The sequence below is a fragment of the Ailuropoda melanoleuca genome, chromosome 1 (genome assembly GCF_002007445.2).
Source record: "Ailuropoda melanoleuca isolate Jingjing chromosome 1, ASM200744v2, whole genome shotgun sequence".
Taxonomy (NCBI): Eukaryota; Metazoa; Chordata; class Mammalia; order Carnivora; family Ursidae; genus Ailuropoda; species Ailuropoda melanoleuca.
The window spans coordinates 179,315,308-179,340,557 of record NC_048218.1 but is presented as its reverse complement, the minus strand read 5'-3'; the positions used below and the strand labels follow the sequence as shown (position 1 = coordinate 179,340,557).

The following is a 25,250-nucleotide window of genomic DNA, read 5'->3' as shown; positions in this document are numbered from 1 at the left end:
GATTATTAGTATAATTTTTTAACTTTGAAGAGAGTACAATGTAAGCATATGTGGATTAATTTTTTAACTGTGCCACTTCTATAACTTGGTTAACCTCTCTGAGCCTTAGTTCCTCAATAACATGCATAAAATAAGGGATTGGAATCATAAGGGACCAAATATGAGATCATAAAAGGGATCAATGGATAAGAAAGTGCTCCGTATAAACTACAGTTTACTGTGTCCTATTCTTTCTATTTATTATTGTCTTTTGATTCCATGGCAGTTGTCTGCTTACCCTATAATTTTGTGGCTGCATATTTAAAAATTCAGTTTCAATGACAGAGAAGACTTAAATAAACTATGACAATGATGGTGATTATTAAATGGTGGAAACACTTAGAAACCAAATTATCTATGCAGTATATCACTGTTTTTTGTTTAGTCTCACGGAAACATCATATTCAAAGTTAACAAATGTCCACCATTTTGTCATTGTAAGATAGTCTACAAGCAGTAAGGAAGAAAATTAAGACCATGTTTGATGCTGCAATTTTTGGAGATAATTTCCCATTGAGAAGAGGAAGCATGGTTAATAGTATACTTTACTGATAAATCTTTTATGGTAGAATTTTTGCCACCACCAAACAAGTGCCCCATGTTAAGAAGCAGGGACATTTATGGGGAAGTCAGCTAATTTCCTTAAGCCGAGAGGTAGTGAGCAACTGACAGGAAAAATGAAAATGTAAAAGTTGACAGGGGCAGATTGTGGAGTACCTTGTTCAGGGGATTTTAGAGGATGAGCCAGTGTCCTAAACTGGGGCCTCAGCCTTCCAGCTTTCTTGCTCTCTTACTCTTTATACTTTGTCTTTGGTCTGATTGAGTCTTAATCCACTGACTACTCCATCTTCTCACCTTTGGGCCTTTGTTTCCTCCCTGTCCAGGCTTTACTTATTTCAGTCAGTTCTCACTGGTAGAAGCACTTCTTGCCCCATTGTCCTGTTATAACTAATGATCCTTGACCAGCACAGCCTCTCAGCTGCACCTTGATCCTTAATTTTATCACACCTTCAAAATCCCTTTGTAATGTAAGGTTACATATCCACAGGTTCTGGAGATTAGGACATGGGCGCCTTTGGTGAGGGAAGCATTATTTTACCTACCATGGAATAATTGAAAATAATTGGTAAAAACTTAAAAAGACTAAAACAATATATTTTCTAAATATATATATTTTTTCTTTTTAAATTTAAATGAAAAAGTTTTAATTGGTTTGTCTGCTCAAATTAGAATGGAAATAGAATCCTGGATCTTCATCTCTGAAGTTACAGTAAATATTTTCCACATATTTTCAAGCTACAATATTAACTAGCATTTTGAGTTTTTTGTTATTTTTTCAAAAGCAATTGACACACACAAAAAGATCTTACGAAGAAGTTTTCTGTTATTTCAACTCTTGCCAACTTTTTTATGAATTTGTTTATTTCTTAAATTTATCCCTCAGAGCAAGAAGTTTAAAGAGATTAAATTGTCATGATATTTATTTAGAATGAGTGAAGCTGAAAATAATATTTTCTGCCTTCCTCACCTCCTCCCTCCTCATCCTCCTGTTCTCTATCATGAAAAGGAGTTGGACGTTTTCAGGAAAGAAACATTTAGGTAACAGTAAAGATGACATAAGGAAACTTCCTGGGGAAGAGGACTAGGACTCTTCAGAACAGTGTACATTTAATACACAGATCTAAAGACAAAAGTGAAACAAAACATCTTAAAAAAAAAAAAAGAAGCACTCATCTAAAGTTAATATTTCCTGATGGTAGATTTGAATTGTAGCGTTATCCCATACTATATGAAGCCAAATCCTCCACCATGTGATGGTTACAAGACAGACAAAGTGAAACACAAAAACAAAATCTTGAGTGAGCCAAGTCAAACTTAAATAATTGTGGGGAAGCAACTCCACAGGTTTTTCCACCAGAGTGGAGTCAGCCAATGGATACTTGTATACACATAGAGGACACCTCTTTTTCTAATAATGGAGGCTGGAGTTAATTTTTATTATCCTTGTCAGCTGGTAATAAATATGTTATAGTTGAAAGAATATCCTACTTGCAATCAAAAGACAAAAAGTGGAGTTCACTTTTTTGCCTGTGTGATTGTGAGCAAGTCCAATAACCCATTTGAGTTTCAATTTCTTCATCAGTGGAATGAAGACAAAAGTCCTTCCTCAAACCATTGGAATGTTGGATTCCACATGTGACAGTGGCTACAATTACATGGTATTCTGGGGCTTTCATTTAGTCCATGAGGTCCTATGATTAGTCTTCTTGATAAAGTAATGTTTTATGGCTATGTACTTTCCATAACTATAAAAAATTTGCAATGGAAATATGGTTCTTTGATTTGAAAGGGCCATTGTTCTTCAGTGATGAGGGGAAGGTGAAACTCTATGCAACAACTCTGTAACTGAAGGCCTTTCCTACATGAAGGCATGATGACTGGAGGAATTTGATTAATGTAGATAAAGTAATAACAGATGCATTTGAAACGCAGAGAGCCAGAAATCATCCTATTTACTAGGTAAGTAAAACAGAGACAATGTAGATTTTACCCTTTTTTTCTAGAAATACTAGTAATAACTATAAAAATTGAGTGATAGAAATGTACTTATGAAACAAAGCCATTTTCTGCAGTTTGTCAATCAAAATGAATAATTTCAAAGTCTCATTTTCAATTAGATTATTTTAATATTTAACTACCTAAAATGCCCCAATCGTATTCTTTAGAAAATGGTTAGACTAGAATACCACAGTTCTAATGATGACATTTTATTATCATAAAAATGACTTCATTAATTGATGATCATATATCAACTCATAAAGTAGATAAAAGACATAAAAAGTTTTCAAGCCTGAGATAGTATAAAACCATTTGAATTGTTTAGAATTTTTTTCAGGAATAAACCTTTGTGATTCTTTTATTCTCACAAAAAAATGTATGAATTTCTTTGTTATAAGTTCAGCTACCTTAAGTAGCCTGTGAGTTTCTTTTACAACACGGTCTATATAAGTTGACAATATATTGATATTATCCCCATTCTAACCATTAAGATATATTAAAAATGAAAAATATAATGCATTTGTAACAGAATGATGCAAACAATGGCAAGTGTTATAGGGAGGTTTGGATTTTGTCCCAGGTGTTCACACTGCTGGTTTTGGATCTATTTTAGAACATGTAAAATTAAAAATAAATGCACTGATGATTTTCCAAGGTATTTGAAACAAGACCTCTTAAAGAAGTCAGTCTTGTTTCTCCTTTATTCTCTGAATCCTTGAAAGAACATTTACAACTTCACAATGAAAATGATTTAAGGTCACTATACTGAAGATGAAAAAAGTAGGTTTAACTATTACCTGAGAGCTTTGTTTTAAGTTGAAAGTAACTGTGAAGTATAAAGTATCATCTAAACACAATTGTTGATTTCTGAAGCAAAGAAGACTTATAAAACTCCTCCTAATAAATATTAATGTTTAAGATTTAATGCAGTCAAACTTTAAAAAAAAAAAAGAAGTTTAAGACATTTTACTGAATCTACATTTCTACATTTACAGAAGACAATTTAATTGTATGAGAAACTTCTTAAAGCTTCAGAGAATAGTATTAACTCATTTAAACACAGCTAAATGCACTACATACAAATATGTCTAATATCAAAATATGATGTTACACCTGAACCATTCCTTCTTTTTAAAGGAAAAACACAACTTTCATTCATTCAGTTGTTCTGTTGAATCAGTAAGGACATTTCCTCATGCCATTATTTCCCCAAGAGATAACATATTGCTCAATTTGAATTTTGATTTTTGATACATTGTAAATTCTGAAAATAAAACGAAGTTCAATATTTGCTGAAGTTTTTAAAAATAATTGCGGAGGCCCAATGAAGTTTTTTTAATTTATTATATTTAGGATTAAATAATATTATTTATGCAAAACATATAGCATAGTCCTTTCTACAGGCTATTTACTCAATAAACAAAAAGAATACAAAATCTATTATCCAAAAACCTAGGGCTAGATGTGTTTTAGAATTCTAAGTATTTCAGATTATTGAAAGGTAATGTAGTACATATAGAGAGGCCCAAGATGGCAAAACACATTATTGTATCTGCAGCAATGCCTATGAATATCTGCTGTAAGTGAGAAAAAGAAAGATTATAAATAGCCTTACTTTATTTCAGATCTGATTTTGCCACCGAATGGGTTTGCACCAAACTTAAAACAAAAACAAAAACAAACTTCTGATTTTCAGAGCTTTTTGAATTCTGGAATTGCAGTTAAAATGTTGAGATCTGATAAAGTTGTAATGCACTTGGATTAGGAAAATAAGTCTACATCTATATCAAAGGGTTGAATACATAACTTTAGAAATAGGAAAAACTAATTAATTAAGGAGGATTTACTCCACTGTTTAACACATACAAACTTCAAAGGAACACTTTGCAAAATGTGTGAAAAAAAATCAATAGGATCTGGGGGAAAAATAGAGTTTAGAATCAGAAATCATTGCCTGATGTGAAATTAGAGCTTGGGAGTCCACCATCTTCAGTCTTAGGCCCTCTCATCTTCTAATTCTCTACATCTTCCCCAAATCATCTCATCAGTTACCATCTAAGTGTAAATGTCAAGTTAGTTTTATCCATAGTCCATACTTCACTTCAGAGTTCCAGACCCATGTATCTGGTTGCCTACTTCACACCTTCAAAACATTGCAAACTCAAAGTGTTCAAAACCAAATTTAGGATTTTCTGTCCCTTCCGAAACTCCAGTCTTCTCTGCGAAGGGCATCACTGTCCATTCAGTCACATAAGCCAGAAACTCAGGTGGCATTTCTTGATCAATTTCTAAACATCTCTGAAATTCGGCTACTTGCTTCCATGTGATTACTTCACCCTTATCACATGATCCTAGTTCAAGCAACCCATTTTTCTTTCCTGGACTCTCCTTTTACCCCTCTAGAACTCATCCAACTGAACTACTGTGTCCCCTTCCCTGTGATAAAGAAAATAAGACACCTTTATACAACTAAAAAACATTTCATGGAGTGGCCCGACTGGCCTCCTTAGTCCCAGACCACACTGTAATCTCTCTGCTCCAGTCCTTTCATTCCTTTCAAGCATTTTTCTCATCTTCCTTTCTCCTATCAAGGTCTTCGCACATGCTGTTCCTCTCCCTGGAATGTATCCTCTATCCTCTTGCTCTAGTTACTTCCTTTTCATCTTCCAGATCCAGCCCTACCATTCCTTCCTCAGGCAAACCATCCCAAACTTCTGTCTGGATAATTTCTGTCCACATGCTCATAGTCTTGTGTATCTCTCCTTCCTATTCTTACAGCACTTGAGAATTTACAGTCATTCATGTGATTGTTTGACTAAAGTCAGTCTCTTCTGCCTGTCCATAAGCTGCATAAGGAGAGGGACTGTGTTTCACTTTGCTCACCACTGTTACCCACATAAATGGCTATTGTGTAGAGGGACACATATTCATTTGAATAACTTGCTTCCCTCTTATCTAGGTCTGTCTGCTTGCTTTTGTGATACCTTTAACTTTCACAAAATTTATCGTATTGTGTTACAACAATATGTTTAGTTATCTATCTCTCTTAATAGACTGCAAACCCTTTGAAGACTAGGTTGTATCTGTTTTGTTCAGAATTATATCCCCAGAACTTATTATAATAGCATAAAATCTTATGTGTAGCAGGTACTCAAAAATATTTGTAAAATCAATGAATGTTAAACCTGTGAGTTCAGGGTCAAATGTATTTTAAAGTATTATGGCTTAAGTAATCTCCATGTTTCATATTAACTTATTTTGGTCATTTATAATATTGCCAGTTGACTTTAGTGTGTGCATGGCCTGTAGTGTTGTTTTAAAGCCAGCATGAGGTAGTTAGTCTCTGAAACAGATCAGAATAAGTAAACCACAATTATTGCTGATATTTGTTCTAATTCTTTCAAAGGTATAATACAGTAATTTTTTCCTGAGATAAACATAAACAAAACAAATCAACAAAGTATAGATGGAGCTAGACTGAGTTGTAAGAGAAGACTTCATGTTATAAATATGAGTGCTCATGGAGTGCAAACATTTTTATTGCTAGAATACTACTGAATTAAAAAAAAAACTCTGCTTAATAATATTCATGGCTCTTTAAAGTCTTTGAAGTGTGGGTCTCTCCTCAAAGACATACCATTGGAATTATCCAAATTCAAATGATTGGGACTGAAGGAATATGTTACAATCACATTTTACATTATTATCCATTAAATAGCTTTGGATTATATAATACTCAGCTGAAATATGCTGACAGTTATTCAGAAATCTAAGTAAAACTTTTGATGAACCGGGCCCTACTTTGCTCAGTAGTTATATCTCAATCAGACAAGCTCGACTGTATAATTTTAGGTTTAGTCAGGATGAGATTTATGGGTATATCATATCCAAAGACCGCTGAGAAAATGTAAGATTTGAAGAAATGAGTTATTACTCTTTACTGTATAACATTAACAAATGTCGTGTGACTTTTATGAGTAGGTACCTAGAAGCAGTAGATTCATAAGCCCCCGAAATAGAATTCTTCGTATACACCTCTGATGCTTGGAACATAATGAGTAGTCACCTATTACTCACTCATGAAGCCCAAGCTTCTACTTCATTCATTAAAGTCAAGTTTAGGACAAAATTAACAAAATTAAATAAGGACTGTCATGTTGTAGCGTATGGGATTGCCTGTCTTGCTTTTCGATAGGGATATGTGAATGCATACATACATGCAAGTATGTGTGTGTGTGTGTGTTTGGTGACAGTGTACAAGTTTTTCTTTACTATCATGAGGTACTATATTTCCTATAAATCTGTTTCTTGCTGAATATATTTCTGTTTCTATTCTTGCAAATAGTCTGAACATGCTTATTAAGGAGGTGCCCATGTTTGCTTGATTGATTAGTTTGGCTAGTCAAATTAATGGTGATAAAGTCTTGTTATTGAGATAATTGCTTGTGTGATGTTTGCCATCACTTTTTAGTTTTGAGTTTCTAAAGGCCAGTACCCAGAAGGTGTTTTATCTCCTCCCAGGTCCTGTGCCCTCAGTTTAGATAAGTGGTCTCCAGGTGGATAGTGACATGTGGGTCATAGACCTGCTTTCTAGAGAGGAATGACTTTCCCTTGGGACTAGCTTTAACAAAGAGCAAACTCTCATTAAATGTTAAACTCTCAGTAAATGTTGAAAGAATTAGCTGAGGGCTTTTATCATCATCTTATGGTTTCTCTGTAAAAAGATAACATTTTAAAAGAAGCTTATATATATGTGGGAATCATGTTTATAAGTTTTTATATGATGTACAACAGTATTAAGGAGATACGATACAAGCAGACAATCTTACAGATAGAGAATCACAGGGTTTGTTGGAGTCCTTCAAAGATTTTTTTGGTGCAACTACCTACTTGCTTCTAAAATTTCTTTGTACATTATACTCTCTCTGTTGTTATCCACTGGATGGGATATGAAACCCATACAAGAACTAGGTCAAAAGACTACAGTATAGAACACTGAAAAGTAAATTGGAGGAATGAACTCATGTATCTAGGAGCATAATTTGAAAGCCACTGTGTGAAAATAAGAATGACTCCACGTGGGGGCATAAAGAGTCCTTCTAGCCAGCACTGCATGGCTGGCCCACATTACTCCACAGTCTTCTACCTACCGGGAGATCTTATACCCAAATGTAAATAGGGTCAATTAAAAAATTTTGTTAATCTTAATTAATTTCTAACAAAACTTTGCTGATGTGTAAAATTGAACCCCCCTCAAGCTTGATCTAAATTCTGAGACTTCAAAAAATTTTATCAGACATCAGTTACCTTAAATCATTTCCTGTTGTTTCACCTGCTATTGTCAGAGAATGATAGCTGACTTTTTTCTATGACATTTGGCTGTTTCTCCTGGACCTCCATCAATTCTCTCAATTGTCAGGATTCCTGCATCTGTTCTAGTCTGAAAACAAATAGAAAAAAGAAAAACACCCACACACAGATACGTACATTTTGCATTTGTGATATGATTGCCCAATCATTATGTTTCCTGCAGCCAGGAAAATGCATTTTTTTGCTTCCTGACCAACTCCTTCCCTTTAGCTTATTGTATTTGGAGGAGTTTGTGTGATTTTAATATTTTAAAAATAGTTCACCCATTAAGCACATTGTCCTAGTTCTCTTATTAGTGGATCTAAACATATTTAGAGCTTATCAATACATTATTTCTAATTTCTTAAAAGACCACATCCTTTTATTAGAACATGGGAATCTAAACTACACTTGAAACATTAAAAATAGAGTTTTTAGGCTGTTTCTCATTTTTTTTAAACTCAAAATAATGGAATTTTTTTTAACACCATAATTTCTATCTAAAGTTTAGTTTGAGGCAATTGTGTTGGAGTGATGATCGTACCAGGTCAGCCTCTGGGTTAGTCTATCTGAAGATGGAGTCTGCAATGTAAACTGCTCTGGAGGCTGTGAGTGCCATCTCAGAGTCCAGTCAGATTTGTACAAAGTTATGTACTTGGGCTTTTCACTGGAGCTGATTCATATTATGCTTTGGGCCTTTAATCAGAAATAAACATAGTGGATGTTATGGTGCATTGCCTAAATGATCCCCTTCACTACTGAACCACTCTTCCCTCTGCCTTCCCCCCTGCTCTCCTCACCTACTGTGGTTGAGGTTCTGAAATCACTCGCCCCCCCACCTCCAACAAACCTCCTGTAGTCACGTCTCAGAGTTTATTTCCTGGGTAACCCAACTTAAGATAATTTTTTTTAAAAAATGGGCATATGAAGAATTTCATTGCATATTTTACAAAAATTGCTATTGGGGTTTTGTTCAATATTTTGTTCAAGTCCTCTATGAAAAAATCCAGCTTATAAATTCTCAGATATTATTTGTAAAAATATTTGTCTTTCCTCAGAACTGGTATGATCTAATTACTTAATAAGAAATATATATTAGGTTGACCTATATGGAACCAACACTTTATAGATAAAAAATACTCAAATGTCTGCAATATCACAAGGTTTCACCATATATATATATATATATATATAATTTTCCCTTTTCCTCAGCTGCCAGGATGCTCATTGGTAAGTTTTTGTACTCAATTGAAATATTAATCTTCAGCCTACATTTCCTGGTGTAAATATCTCTTACCACATTTATACTTCATATTTATTTATTTATAACGTTATGAAAATAGGGAGACTATAACTACATTCTTTTAAGTGAAATAAAAGAGATTTCTGCATATAGATATTAGACTTAACATGACCATTGTTACATTAGGTTTGCAATAGCAGTTTATCAGAGTGATAATGTTCAAGCATAATACTGAGTTTTGGGGATACGATTTACTTATTTATTTTCATAAGCAAAATGTCCTTACATTTGGATGGTCTCAATCTCTTTGACAGTCCAGTGAACCAAATCACAGTCTATAGCTGCTCCAGCTTTCTAGGTGAAGACTTTGACATTCTGGTTATGGTTTAACAACACTTCTAATAGATTCCCAAAGCTCTCTGTGGTCACCATAATAATTCAAACACCATACTTCAATGATGCCTTCATTCATTCATTGAACACATGTGGACACATTTTTAGTCACCTGCTGGGTGCCATTCTCTGAGTTATGTACAGGATGTATGTCAGGAAAGCAGTCATCAAGAGAAACACAGTCCTTGCCCTTAGGGATCTCGTATTTTTCTTCCTTGTCCAAACTCCGACTAGAGCGCAACTCTATGAAGGCAGGCACTGTGCTGATTTCCCTTTGGTGTACCACTCAGTGCACATACGCTTGGCGCTCAAAAAATATTTCTTGAATAAGTGGATAAATGAACAATGGCAACCTATCATTTCATTTATTTTATCTCATAAAATACCGGGACCTTCAGTAAGAGAAATCCAATAGTTTCATGGCTGTGTCTTCAGATGCCAGGCAATTTAGAAGTATTTTAAAATAGGCTGCACAAGGGGCACGTGGGTGGCTCAGTCGGTTGACATCTGCCTTCGGGTCAGATCATGATCCCAGAGTCCTGAGATTGAGCCCCGTGGGTGCCCTGCTCAGGGGGAGCCTGCTTCTCCCTCTGCCACTCCCCCTACTTGTACTCTCTCTCTGTCAAATAAATAAATAAAATCTTTTAAAAATAGGCTGCACATGGTTTAGCTGCTGCTTTACACCTGGTTGTCTCATTGTTCTGATAATCAGTTCATGATTGGAGACTATGGAGGTTTTCTGGGGAGCNTGGTCTCAATCTCTTTGACAGTCCAGTGAACCAAATCACAGTCTATAGCTGCTCCAGCTTTCTAGGTGAAGACTTTGACATTCTGGTTATGGTTTAACAACACTTCTAATAGATTCCCAAAGCTCTCTGTGGTCACCATAATAATTCAAACACCATACTTCAATGATGCCTTCATTCATTCATTGAACACATGTGGACACATTTTTAGTCACCTGCTGGGTGCCATTCTCTGAGTTATGTACAGGATGTATGTCAGGAAAGCAGTCATCAAGAGAAACACAGTCCTTGCCCTTAGGGATCTCGTATTTTTATTCCTTGTCCAAACTCCGACTAGAGCGCAACTCTATGAAGGCAGGCGCTGTGCTGATTTCCCTTTGGTGTACCACTCAGTGCACATACGCTTGGCGCTCAAAAAATATTTCTTGAATAAGTGGATAAATGAACAATGGCAACCTATCATTTCATTTATTTTATCTCATAAAATACTGGGACCTTCAGTAAGAGAAATCCAATAGTTTCATGGCTGTGTCTTCAGATGCCAGGCAATTTAGAAGTATTTTAAAATAGGCTGCACAAGGGGCACGTGGGTGGCTCAGTCGGTTGACATCTGCCTTCGGGTCAGATCATGATCCCAGAGTCCTGAGATTGAGCCCCGTGGGTGCCCTGCTCAGGGGGAGCCTGCTTCTCCCTCTGCCACTCCCCCTACTTGTACTCTCTCTCTGTCAAATAAATAAATAAAATCTTTTAAAAATAGGCTGCGCATGGTTTAGCTGCTGCTTTACACTTGGTTGTCTCATTGTTCTGATAATCAGTTCATGATTGGAGACTATGGAGGTTTTCTGGGGAGTAGTTTTTTCACATTCCATTGAATCTTTCCTGCTCCGCTAAGCCTTTAGTCCCTTATGCCTACTCTACAGATGTTCTATAGATGGGGTCCCAGACGGTCCTCACTTTTGCCTGCTAACCCATTGTAATTCTCTGTAAAAAAAAAAAAAAACCCTCAATAATTTAGGCAGAATTAGAATTGATCCCATTTTATATTTTATTCCAACTCTGTATAGAGTGGTCTACAGAGGAGATGGTCATCTTGTTTTGAGAAAAGAGAAGTATTCATGTGAGTTCTTTTTCACAACTAACATTTATGACGGTCTCCCAACTTTTTTTTTTTTTTTAACAAATATCATTTTATTTGGCTGAAGACGTAGAGGCTTTTTTTTTTTTTTAATTACTTATTTATTTATTTGACAGAGAGAGAGTGCACAAGCAGGGGGAATAGCAGAGGGAGGGGGAGAAGCAGGCTCCCCGCTGAGCAGAGAACCCTTGGGGGTCCATCCCAGGACCCTGGGATCATGACCTGAGCCAAAGCCAGACGCTTAATCTTAATAGACTGAGCCACCCAGGTGCCCCTGCCTCCCAACTTCTTGTCTTCTTTCTTGTTTTCTTTGATCTTTTGCACTTCAGATTTCCTTCCCTTTGCCCCTCTGCAAGGCCATTTCCTTCCAACACCTGATTTATAAACACTATCTCTTATAATTCGTTTTAAAAATCCACTGCTTTCTGTGGCATTTTTAATTCATTGTATACACCACTGAGCTTTTCCTCTGCACTCCAGTCATTTCAATTATTTACTCAAGAGCCAATATTGCGTAGTGTTTAGGAGACCAGTCTCTGCATTCCAGCTGTATCCCTTACTAGCAGAGTGATAAGAGGTGTGTTATTAAACCTCTCTGTCTCTGTGGCTTCATCTATATGATGCAACAAGGATACTAATGATACTTCCTTCCTAAGGTTGCAATGAAGATTAAAGGAAATAATGAATGTAAATATCTTAGAACAGTTCCTGGTACTTGTTGCATATTATTATTATCGTTATTGTTTTTACTGTAGTTGATATTAATACCGCCCAACTAGATCATAAGCCTGTAGAGCCGTGGGATCACATTTATGACTTCTCTTGATGTAACACCGAATGCAATAAGTACTCTAACNTCAATTATTTACTCAAGAGCCAATATTGCGTAGTGTTTAGGAGACCAGTCTCTGCATTCCAGCTGTATCCCTTACTAGCAGAGTGATAAGAGGTGTGTTATTAAACCTCTCTGTCTCTGTGGCTTCATCTATATGATGCAACAAGGATACTAATGATACTTCCTTCCTAAGGTTGCAATGAAGATTAAAGGAAATAATGAATGTAAATATCTTAGAACAGTTCCTGGTACTTGTTGCATATTATTATTATCGTTATTGTTTTTACTGTAGTTGATATTAATACCGCCCAACTAGATCATAAGCCTGTAGAGCCGTGGGATCACATTTATGACTTCTCTTGATGTAACACCGAATGCAATAAGTACTCTAACGAAAGCTCTTAGAGTCAATGGATGAAAAGTAAAAAATGAATTAGTTAATGAATGTTGTAAATTCTGATTCAACATACTTAGAACAAGAGGCATTTTTCGTTTGTAGGAATACCATGCTCTTTAGTCTTCAATTACACTGTGTGATTTGTAAATCTGAAGATGCTATTTATAATGTATATTTCGTAAATGTATACAGATTAAGAAGGATTAACTAAAACTGTAAGATAATCTAAATAGCTACCCTAGAAAAATTATCACTGGCATTTTAATGAAATGTTATTTTACAACTTTAAAGCTCATAGCAATATAATTAGTAATATGTGTAATCTTTATTACCAATCTTAATCTTTTTTATATGACTGAAAAATTATTTTATGGTAGTACAATTAAAATAATGCTAAAAATGTCAGCATAACAGAATTAAACTAAAGTAACTATTACAATATTGTACCCCAAACCAGCTAATTTAAATGCAAAATACTTTGTTAAGGCTATTTATCTGGGCTAATGCATGTTAAGGGATTTAAGGAGTAGTTTGTGTGGCTGAAATAAAAGGAACAATAACCACTGTACAGCAATCTTTACTATTGTTTAACATGAGGGAAATATTAAATAGGTTTATATATAGGCCACTTGAGGAAAATGTGTTAGAAGCCACATCACAGCATAGAAAATATAAAGAGGACTGGCAAGCAATACTACTCTCAAAGTCTTTTAAAGGAAAAACTTGACATNAAGTCAGTCTTTTAAAGGAAAAACTTGACATGCTTCAAATTGCACTTATGCACTTAATGTTATATGGTTAACTGTGATAACTAACCAGAATTTTAAGGCTATGTTTTGAAAAGGGATTTCAAAATACTGGACAGTTGTTTAGTTGGCACATGACACCGGTTAGATTTTTCTGAATGCTTCCTTCAATTCATAATAATCTACACAATTATTATTAAGTGAGAATATGGTAAGGCTTAAAAGTAAGATTATGTATCTATGTAATCTCTAGACCCAACCTGGGACTCAAACTCACAACCCTAAGATCAAGATCAAGCCAGGTGTCCCTAAAAATAAGATTTTTAAAAATAAAAATAGGGTGTGCCTGGGTGGCTTAGTTGGTTAAACATCTGACTCTTGATTTTGTCTCAGGTCATGAACTCAGGGTCATGGGGTGGAGCCCGGAGTGGACTCCATGCTCTGCAGGGGGTCTGCTTGGGATATTCTCCCTCCCCCTCTCATTCTGCCCCTCCCCCCCCACTGGCACACTCGTGCACAGGCACACACGCTCTGTCTCTCTCTAATAAATAATCTTTTTTAAAAATAAGTCTAGAAGAGAAATTTTTTTTAATTATGGAAAAAAATTACTTAGATTTTCACCACCCATAAAGTATCATACTTAATATTTAGTATATATATTTCTAGTTTCTGCTTATCATGGATAATTTTTAAAGATATTTAATAAACAGTAGTTGTGATTATGTCCCGTGGAATATTTATATGTAATATAAAAAATCCAAGAAATACATATTATACGAAAATTACTTTATTTTCCTTACATTATTTTAGGCTTCCTTTTCTAGAACCTCAAAAAGTATTGCTGCTTATATATTTATTCCAAATTTTGGTTCAGTTACATGTTATTTTGAAATCTCTTCTTAAAAACTTGGTTAGCATTGAAAATGTTTTAGTAAGTTTAAATTACTTCTAAAACACTATCACCCATTAGTATCATACATAAATTATGATAGAAGCATAAACCATAAATTTGAGAGAAGTAGATGTTGTAATGTGTTTATTGTCATAATTCAGTTGTTGAAAATGGAACTCTGATTCACCAGATAGTACTACAATTGTATTGTTTGGTTTTTATTCTGTAGGTCTCACCACATCTGGAAAGCCCTGCAAAGTCCCAGCTACAAAAAATCCAGAGACAACAAGTAAAACCCTTCATGACCCTTGACTACCAGATTGTCAACCAGACTCTTAAACGGTCACACCCTCCAACGCCAAGCAGTGCGCTTCTGGTACAGCATGGACACCTATCTCCCGAGAGTGACGCTGGCCTGACTGGAAATCCACTCACCAAGTTACTAACTCTTGGGAAAGAAGATGACAATGTGGAATGGCATGTATGTCTAATAGCTACTTATGAAAATATATAATCAGCTTTTGAAAAAAAAATGTAAAGAGATTAAAGTCTACATTTTTATAGTAAACATTCCAAATTGAAATGCATTTAACAAAAGGGATGTCTTAACGTATTCATTTATAATAGTTCATTATGCACATATTGATTACTATGCATAATAAAATATAACAATTCGTTTCTCAATACCTCATTCCAGTTATGTATCAGTGTGAGTCAAAATGGGCTCTAACAGTAATTTATGTTAGGAAGATTTAGCTTTGTAAGGATTTTCTGGTATCTTTAGTTAAAATATTTATCGATAGTTATATTTTCTTAAATACCTATTAAAATAAAACAGGAAGAAGTTGTTTAAATAGCAGTCAATATGTGCTCTAACATAAGACTAAAAATGCTATCGCACTTAATGTTTTATGGAATTACATTTGGATTTCTTACTATTAATTATTATTCATTCTTTTCTATTTTCAACAAATATTTGTCAACCACTAACTAAATAACAGGAATTTAGAGGTGCCAGGGATACAAAATGAATAAGAATGTGTACTTTCATGGAGTTTATATTTATCATGACTTGCTTGTGAATGAACCTTCGAAAACTACTGAAGAATGAATTGAACTGGTAAACCACCAGACCTGGGAAAAATACTCCCTTTAATATCTCAGTGTAGAAAAACAACATACGTAGCTGAGCTTTCTCTTCGTTTCCTCTTCTTCTTCTTCTTTTTGTTTCCATTTGATTTGTTAGACGGAGCCAGGGTCCTATGATCTCCCACTTTTAATCTCCCAAACTACATTCCTGATGAATATTACCGATTTCAGGTCGCTGCTTTTTAGCTATGAAGTCTGAAGCTTCCAGTCACCAAAGAGTAATGCTCAGTATCCCATTATGTGAATTCCAAGTGGTAGAGGAAGATTTCGTTTTTGTTTTTTGTTTTTTTTGCAAATTTTACGTTCCTCTTGAAAAGGGAAAATAATAAGTATCTGGTAGACTGTTTAATAAAATATGAAACAATCACAAAACAAGACTCATTGTAATCCAAAACTGAGTGTAAATCTCTACGCGGATATTTACTGATACTTCTCAATAGTGACTATATAAAGAATTTAAAAAATAATGAATGTAGAACTAGTTTCTCTATTCACTCTATGAAGAGCATACGAATATATGTAGGATGAAAATCATCTGTATAGTAAATATTAGAACTCAACCAATACAATTTATCTTACAACCACTTTCTTCCAAAGTTCATTTCATTGTGTGGAAGATTGATTTCTAAAAGAAAAAACAAATCCCAAAGGATAAGCATATGCTAGTCAGTTCCAGGCAAAACCCAGAAAATGATCTTATTATGTAGCTTATGAAATATGTTTTCTAAAAAATAAGAAAGCATAAGTAACATATATCAGTGTTCTCAGTTTTTCTTAGTAAATGTTTTTATTCCCTAGGCACACAGCTTACCTTTTCTTTTACACTAATTTTTTACATTATAAAGGAAATTTATGTGATTTTAGTGGTCTTTAAGGTGGTGCCCGTCAAAGGGAGTTGCTGAGAAGGGTTGAAAGCCCCAAAAGGTGCAGAGCTCTAGGGATTATGTACACATTGGCTACAGAAATTTTTTTTCTATTTTTTAAACCATTGTACCTTTGACTATGTATATAAAATTTCTTCTATCATTATGTCTATTTAATCATAATTTTATTCAGTGTGTTGTAGTTTTAATCAGTGTGTGTTCTCTTTGAAGTCCACTTATCGTGTGCATATTTTCACATACTGCCACCCTTCAGTCTTGTTATCTTTCACAGCTAAGATGTATCCTATGTCGTTGCAATTTCCTAATATTCTTTGATTCATGCTAGGAGTCCATGTCACAAAGCAGCAAATGTGCAGCCTTCAGAGTCAGACCATATGGGGTTAGAACCACCACTTACTAGCTGTGTGGTCTCAGTCCTTAACCTCTCTTCCCAGCATTCCTATGACTGGAGAAGTTTTTATGCTTGCATTTTTTAAAGTTCTTAACACAAAGGCAGAGTGGGGGCTCAGGAGATGGTGGCTGTTGCCATTCTTTGGTATTTCTTTCTCCTAAGCTTGTCTTCCTGTGACATCAGAGAACATTTCATTAATTCAAAGAAGACTTCAGATATCTTAGCTACTACAGAGTAAGTCCGTGAAAGCAACCTTAGATTCAGGATTTGGGGGTTGGTATTTGGAGTAACCTGGTGATTAATGGTCTCTGAGACAGTGAAATATAAAATCAAAAGAAGCATTTTAAAGCCTGGGCCTTTCCAGGATAAAATTTGTATTCATGGCTCACAGGACCCTTCCATACTTAACAGTTGCCTTCTGACACAGACTTATCATTCAGCTGCCCTATGGCACTCTGTGCTTCACCATGTGGGTTCACTAGTAGTTCTCATGGTGGCCACATTCTCTATTCTTATGTCCTTTCTTTCCCATCTATTCATTCAGTCTCTACCATTTGTCAAGATAATTCTAACTTACTCTTCAAAATTCATCGCAGGTTTCTTCTCTAAGGTGCTTTTACTGGTGGTTCCCTGTGCAGATGAATGCTTATTCTCTGGCTTTTCATAGTAACACCTGTCATGTGGATAAAAATTGTATTTATCGCAGCATTTTCACAACACATGCTATGTTTTAATTATTCATTGTCTTGTGTTCTTATCTGCTGTATTTCCTAGGAGCTATAAGTTGAAGGGAAGAGAACAAAAGTTAGCAAATAATTATAATATTATGTAGAAAGGACAATGGGATAGATAGGAGCATGAAAGTGCTCTTCTTCTTCAGAAATGTCAATAGTAGAACTTAGAGAAAGTGGCTAGTGAGGAATTTACACAGATGAGGTAGCATGAGTGGAGAATAAAGATGAGGAACAGCAGAAAATGAAGTGAACAGAAAAAGAGAGGCAGGTGGTAGCAAAGGTGACACCAAAGATCCAGGTAATAGAAAAATCACAGAAAGGCTGGCACTCCATGTTAAGCAATTTCAAATCCTGGAAAGGTTTAAATGTGGGGGCTGGAGTGACATAATCAGATTTGACTGTAATACTGTCTGCTGTGGAGGAGAGGAAGTCTGGAGGGAGAGGGCCAGTTGGGAGGTTATTTCTATAATGCAATGAAAGATGAAGAGACCCTCTATTAGAACATGCTAGAGTTGAGGTATCTGGGAGACCACCACGTGGAGTTACCCGTGACAGCTAGAGATCCAAGTTTGCCTTGAGGAGAGTAATCTAGACTTGAAGAAGAGATTTGAGAGTTGTCAGCATGAGGGGGACAGGGGGATACTTAAAAGCTCACATGAGAAAAAGAGCTCCTGGAGATCATGAATATAGTAAGGAGAGCCGTGAACAAAGGATGGGATTGAGCCATCAGCAATATTTAGAGGGTGGTCAGAGAGGAGGGACTATAAAGGTAAAATAGAAAGATAGCCAGTGTGGTGTCATTGAAGCCAAAGGGTTAGTTTGAAGAAAGAGGGAATGAACTATACGCTTAAGTGTAGCAGCCAAGTCTAGTAAAATAAGGGCTGATAGGGATGCCTGGGTGGCTCAGTCAGTTAAGCATCTGCCTTCGGCTCAGTTCATGATCCCAGTGTCCTGGGATTGAGTCCCATGTCAGGGTCCCTGCTCAGCGGGGAGTCTGCCTCTCCTTCTGCCTGCTGCTCCCCTTGCTTGTGCGTGAGCTCTCTCTCTCCGACAAATAAGTAAAATCTTAAAAAAATAAAATGATTTGCTTTTAAAAAAAGGCGGGGATGGGGTGCCTGGGTGGCGCAGTCGTTAAGCGTCTGCCTTGGACTCAGGGCGTGATCCCAACGTTCTGGGATCGAGCCCCACATCAGGCTCTTCCACTAGGAGCCTGCTTCTTCCTCTCCCACTCCCCCTGCTTGTGTTCCCTCTCTTGCTGGCTGTCTCTGTCAAATAAATAAATAAAATCTTTAAAATAAAAAATAAAAAAGGTGGGGATGATAAATATCTACTGAATTTGGCTGATAAGCAGTCAAGGAAAATAACAACAAAAGGGTTTTCAGTAGGATAGTTGGCAGAAACCACTCTTCCACCTTGAATTCAGAGCTGACAACAGGTAGAGAGGTTGAAACCTGAGGTATTTGGGATGACCAGGCCACATGCTAATAAGACAAAGAGAGAGTCATAAACTGAAAATTGTTTAGTTGATTTGCAACAGGGTCTAGATTGGACCTAAAAGGAAGATTGTGTTTTGATGAGATCATGGAATTTAAGATTTTAGAGATGGAGTGGTTTAGAGGATGACAAGACTCAAGGCCTGGCCTAAAGAACAGATGAAGAGAAGGCTAAATTCAGATTTATGATTTTGAGAGAGGTGAGTTAAAATATTCAACTACAGTTGTTGATTTACGTTTCTGTAGAATTCTGACAAGTTGTTGCTCTAGATATTTTTAGGTGCATATCAATTTATGATCATTTGGTATTATTTTTCCTTTAAAATTTTATCTTGAATCTTTATGGTCTAATATTAACATTGCTACTGTGATTTCCATTTGGTCAGATTTGTGGTACATCTTTTCAATTTATTTTCAGCTTTCTCTCTTTTTTTTAATTGACTATTACAATACCTCTTAAAAATCCAATTTAAGAGAGAGTTTCTTGAGCAGTGTATTAGCTCATGTACATTCTTGTTATTACTGTTAGGATTTATTACTTTTTTTAATGTTTTAAAATTACCATACTTTGTTTCATTATTTGTCATTTTTTTCTATCCTCCATTGAACAGGTTGTTATCTCTTTTCTTTTTTTGTTACTCTAACGTTTTAAGATGCAACAGTTATATCTTTTTTCTATATCTATATCATTGTTCAGCAAGATCTATGTCATACCCTTAAGTAAAAATCTTCCTGAGTATGGTCTTATCTCTTTGTTCTCACCTATCTTCCTGTATTGGGATTTATAGTATCTCTCTCTCTCTCTCCTCTCTATTTATATTCTTGTTTAGGCCACAAAAATTTTACTTTTATTTACTCATTTTTCTTTTTCTTTTTTTAAAGATTTCTTTATTTATTTTAAAGAGAGAGAGAGGGAGAGAGCATGCACGCAGGGGGAGGGGCAGAGGGAGAAGGAGAAAGAGAGAAGCAGACTCCCTGCTGAGCAGGGAGCCCCACATGGGGCTTGATCTCAAGATCCTGAGATCATGACCTGAGCTGAAATTAAGAGGTGGACCATTAACCAAATGAGCCACCCAGGTGCCCCTATTTACTCATTTTTCTTATATTTTGTGTAGATTTCATAGTTTTATTTTTCATCTAACTGCAGTACCTCCTGGAAAAGTGTTTTTCAAAGGACTTTTTGCCTGAAAACCTCTGAGTTTTAATGCCTTAGAACAATTTTATTTCACCCACATACTTAAAGGATATTTTATTGGTTATAAATATCTAGGTTCAAAGTTTTGCCTTTACTACTTCAATTATTATCCCAGTGTCTTCTCGCACCCATCATTGTTGAAAAGTTTGTTGTTGGTCTTTCGTGGATCTTTATGTTTAAACTTTTCAAATCTTTTAAGTGTTCTTCCTTTATCCTCGAGCCTCATACTTTACCTACTTATTATCTCCATTTTGATTTTAGTCAAAATAATTTGCTCTTTCTTATATTTCATTATCTTCATTTATCATTTTGAAAATACTTATTCCACTGATTTATAATTCTTCTTTTGTCTAACATGTTATTTCTGTTTCATCTGATATAAAATGCTGTGGTTATTGTCTTTTTAAAAATAAAAACTGGATTCTTAATGAGTAGTTTTGAAGATTCCTGGAAGTTGTGAAGCAAGATTTTGTATGGATTTTAGATCTCAATATCAATTTAGGATAGGAGGAACTGATGTCTTCAATAAATTAGGGGCAAAGACAGTCATGTAGGCGGATGACCGAAATGAGGGATAGAGGTGTTAAAGAAGCAAAAAAGAGCCTCCAAGGAGGTTGAGCTTTCACATGTAGGAAAGAAAGGTTTCTTACTGAAATAGGAGAAACCTAAGCATATTTGTTGACAAACAGGGAAAAATCAAAGTTGCAATAGGGTCATTAATAGTGCAAGTTTCCAGGAAGAAAGGGGATAAATGATATATAAATAATTTTTGTGAAACTATTAGAAGTACCCCCAAAGAAAAGCATTTATCATAAATTGTGTTTAACATCCTTCTTTCCTCAGGTCTTCTTTACATCTGTTCAGTACAAATTTGTTGTCCGTGGAAGGATAAATGTGAATGAGAGAAATATCATGAAATTAAATTTTGAGTTTAATAACAATCAAAAATATGTTTTAAAACTTTCATAGGCTGTACTAAACCAAAGAAAACAAAATATGCATACTTATTATCCTAGATTCTTTAAGGATCTTTCAGTGCACATGGAATAACATCTAATGTCCAGACCATATGTGAAATCCAAAAAAACAAAACAAATGAACAAACAAACAGAAAAGCAGAACCAGACCTATAAATACAGACAACAAACTGATAGTTGCCAGAGGGAATAAGGGTGGAGAATAGGCAAAACAGATGAAGGGGAGTGTGAAGTACAGGCTTTCAGTTATGGAAATAATGAGTCATGGAAATACAAGGCACTGCATAGGGAATGCAGTCAATGGTGTTGTCATAGTGTTGTATAGTGACAGATGGTAACTACACTTGTGTTGAGCATAGCATAACATATAGACTCATCAAATCACTATGTTGTACACCTGAAACTATATAACATTGTGTGTCAACTACACTCAGATTTAAAAATTAAAAATTAATTAATCAATTTAAAAAATCCAGACTGTTGTCTGTTTTAAATTCATTGAAATTCAATAAAATCTTTAAAAATTCAATGAGATCAAAAATTTAATTCCTGATCCCAGGAATTTAAATAAAAACTTGAAAAGAAAAGATCTAATTCCTCAGTTAAACTCACTACACTCCAAGTGCTCAGTAGCCATAAATGTTTGGTTGCTACTGTATTGGACAGTGCAGATATAGGACATTCCTATGCTTCCAGAAATTTTTGTTGGACACCACTGGCCTAGAGGGTTTTACAACCTAGAGGGCATATTTTCAACTTCATCTCAAACCTATCTTTTGCTCCATTCCCATTGACCAACATTCTTTCTCCAACATTCATGTTCCTACCTTAGGGTCTTTGTAATTTTTGCTTCCTTTCCAAGGACTCTTGTTCGCCATGTTATTCATGTCTTTGTTCAAATATCAGTAAGTCCTTCTCTGACAATTTTCTAAAACAACGCTTATTCCCATCAAGCTCTCTCCCTCCCTGCTTTAATTTCTTTAGACCACTGTTTGTTATTAAGCTGTTTATTGTCTGTTTCCTCATTAGCATTAGAGCTCCAAGAGGGCAGAGACTTTGTGCTGTTTGCTTTTATAGCTCCAGTACTTACAACAAGGTCTTGCAATAAATATTGCTCAACAAATATTTGTTAAATTAATATTAAAAGGTGTTCCAATTTTTTGGCATATCAACTTTAGGAGTATCTTAATAGAAATATGAATATTTGATTCTCTAAAGTTCTCAGAAATTTTTCTTAGAAGATAAAATTAACAGAATCATAAAATATTTTCATATATTTCTCTGAGTTTACTCCTAGTTGTTTCTGCATATGTTATAGGAAATTCAGTACTACAGCTGTATAAATTCAGCATTCTCATTATATTTGAGTTTACACCATATTTTAAAATTTCACCATAGAGAATATAATGGGAGAGAGGAGAGCTAGACCAGAGAGAAAAAGAGGGGGCAAGCACAGTATTTTAAAAATATAAGCCTTTATTTTATTTATTCATTTATTTTTAGCTTGATGAGAAACTTTTTTGTTGTTTCAAGTTTTTATTTAAATTCTAGTTAGTTAACATTAGTGTAATATTGGTTTCAGGAATAGAATTTACTGACTCATCACTTACATATAACACCAAGTGCTCATCACAAGTGCCCTCCTTAATCCCCATCCCCCATTTAGCCCATCCTCTCACCCACCTCCCTCCAGCACCCCTCAGTTTGTTCTCTATAGTTATGAGTCTCGTATGGTTTACCTCCCTTTTTTTTTTTTCTTTCTTTTTTTTTTTTTTTTTTAACATATAAGCTTTTAAAATTTTCTCCAGCTGAAGTACAGGAGGGAAGGAAGGCTATTTTAGAAAGGAATTGAGAAAGGGAGTAAAAAACTGACTTAAGTTAGGACTTCAGGGCCAGATTTCCAGAATTTCAATCCTGCCTTTGTTACTCACCAGTTTTGTAATCGGGAATGAGCTATTGAGCATTTTTTTCCCTCTCAGTTTCCTCATCTGTACAATGGAGGTAATGATAGTATCCCTTCATAGAGTTATTGTGAAGGTTAAATGATCTGATGTATGCAAAGCACAGAGAAAGTGCCTGGCATGTCCCCACAACTCCCCGTACTATATGTTTGCTATTGTTACTATTTAAGGTGTCAGTGATTATTGTTGTTGTTGATATCGCTATTATTATTGTTAGCCATTAGGGAAAGTTGGATAATATGTTTCCATGTAGTTTGTATCCATGCAGACCAATTTGCTGGTTTGACCACTGCTATTTGAATATCCACCTGTAAGATGCAATCAAAACATTTCAAAAGGAAAGTAAAGTTTGTAGGAAGTCATCTCTCTACATGTTAAGTACATGAGCTCTGGCTTGAGGCACTTCACGATAACCACTCTATTTATATAGATACTGATTTCCAAGGGACTAGCCCAGGGTGATTTGCCCAGTCATCACCTGCCAGCTGGTGGAAGCAAATGCATGGAAAAGCAACACAGATCAAAGAGTGGCAGGATTTCTTCATTTTAAGTTCTAAAGTATTCTGGGTTTTGATATACATATAATCTTAATTTAAATATTCTTTAAAACTTTTAAAGATTGCTAAATTTTTTCTCTCTGAATTCAGGCTGAAGCACAACCCTTATCATTATGCACAGTATTCTAAATGTATTATATTTTGCTAGATGGAAGACGTAATTGAGGATATAATCGGTATGGAGTCAAGTTTTAAAGAGGAAGGAACAGACTCTCCTCTGCTAATGCAAAGAACAGTAAGTGTTTCCAGACCTGAGGAGGTCAATGAGATTGAAATAAATAATGGCATCTGATGATAAAAAAAGAAATTTAATTTGATTAGTAAATGGTGTCTTCTCCTACATTTTGAAACAGGCACAAGATAACAAATGAATATTAGGAAATATTATTGATCCAGAAAAAGATTATGTAATGTTACTGAGGAAGATGATAGGGCTTATGATAGTCCATCTATCTATCTATATCTATCTATCTATCTATCTATCTATCTATCTATCATCTATCTATCATCTATCTATCATCTATCTATCTATCATCTATCTATCAATCTATCATCTATCTATCATCTATCCATCTAATCCCTATAAACAGCCATCTAATTAAGTATCTGCTAAATGCTATAGCATTTTCTATGAGTGATTTAATCTTCAGATTTCTGAAACACACCGTATAATCAAAAAGTCCTCATGAGCTAATGGCTAAGTTTTGACTATTTTATCACAACTAACAACTATCAGATTCAGAGGCTCTACCTCTCGTAGAGTCAAGAAAAAGATTATAACAACAAAAAATATGACTTGACTTTCGAACCAATAACCAGAGATCAAAGATGAACTTAAGAAATGCAAAACAGGCCTCACCCTACTTTAAGGCATGCAGACAGACATCTATGTTGCAATCAGCACAAATTCCTGAAACGAAATGCAATGAAAGGATGGTATCTTTGAACCTCCTGTTTAATTGCTGTTACCTTCTCATTGTTCATTTATTAATCACTAAAAAATGTTATTTGTAAAGTAGGTGCAAGTTCTTTTCATCTACTTTGAACGGTTATTGTTGGGTGGTTTATGGTTTTAAACCTTTTAGAAAAATAAGAAAAAATATGAAAGATTGTGATTGAGTTGTTATTTTAAACATTTCATTTAAAGAAAATGAATTCTGACTATATTGTGTAGGTAATGTGGATATTTTTCATCAGTAAATCAATGATCTGGTATATGTTAATGATGAACATTTAAATTTAAGACCTTAAGAAAAAATTGAAGAAAGTACCCCTTTATTTCTTTTCTGTTTCTTTTTTCCCAGACAGAATATCTAGAGAGAAGTACCTCTTTCCTCCTTTTCTCTGGTATGCAGGACCTCCTAGAACAGGTCACTAATACTGGCATTATCTGACAAAGGTCAAGTGAGGTTTAAAGCCTAATCTTTTTGCAGGCTTTATTTTTATTTTTTTTTATTTTATTTTTTAGGATGGACTGACAATTCTTTCTACCTCCTCTCCAGATTTCAGGCAGCATAGTTACATGAAATCTGACTAATTAATATATTATTAATGATAATTTCTCCCTGCCTAATT

The 25,250-nt window shown here is 35.1% G+C and overlaps 1 protein-coding gene across 5 annotated transcripts in view; it reads left to right on the top strand.

Annotated features, from left to right (window-relative positions):
- The window catches only part of TFEC (transcription factor EC), a 77,826-nt gene that overhangs the window by 11,394 nt on the left and 41,182 nt on the right, over positions 1-25,250 (top strand). For all 5 annotated transcript variants that reach the window (XM_034670932.1, XM_034670930.1, XM_034670931.1 and 2 more), the window contains 2 exons: positions 14,564-14,815; positions 23,824-23,910. In XM_034670932.1, the coding sequence (XP_034526823.1) occupies positions 14,564-14,815; positions 23,824-23,910 (339 nt within the window). The remainder of the gene's footprint in view (positions 1-14,563; positions 14,816-23,823; positions 23,911-25,250) is intronic.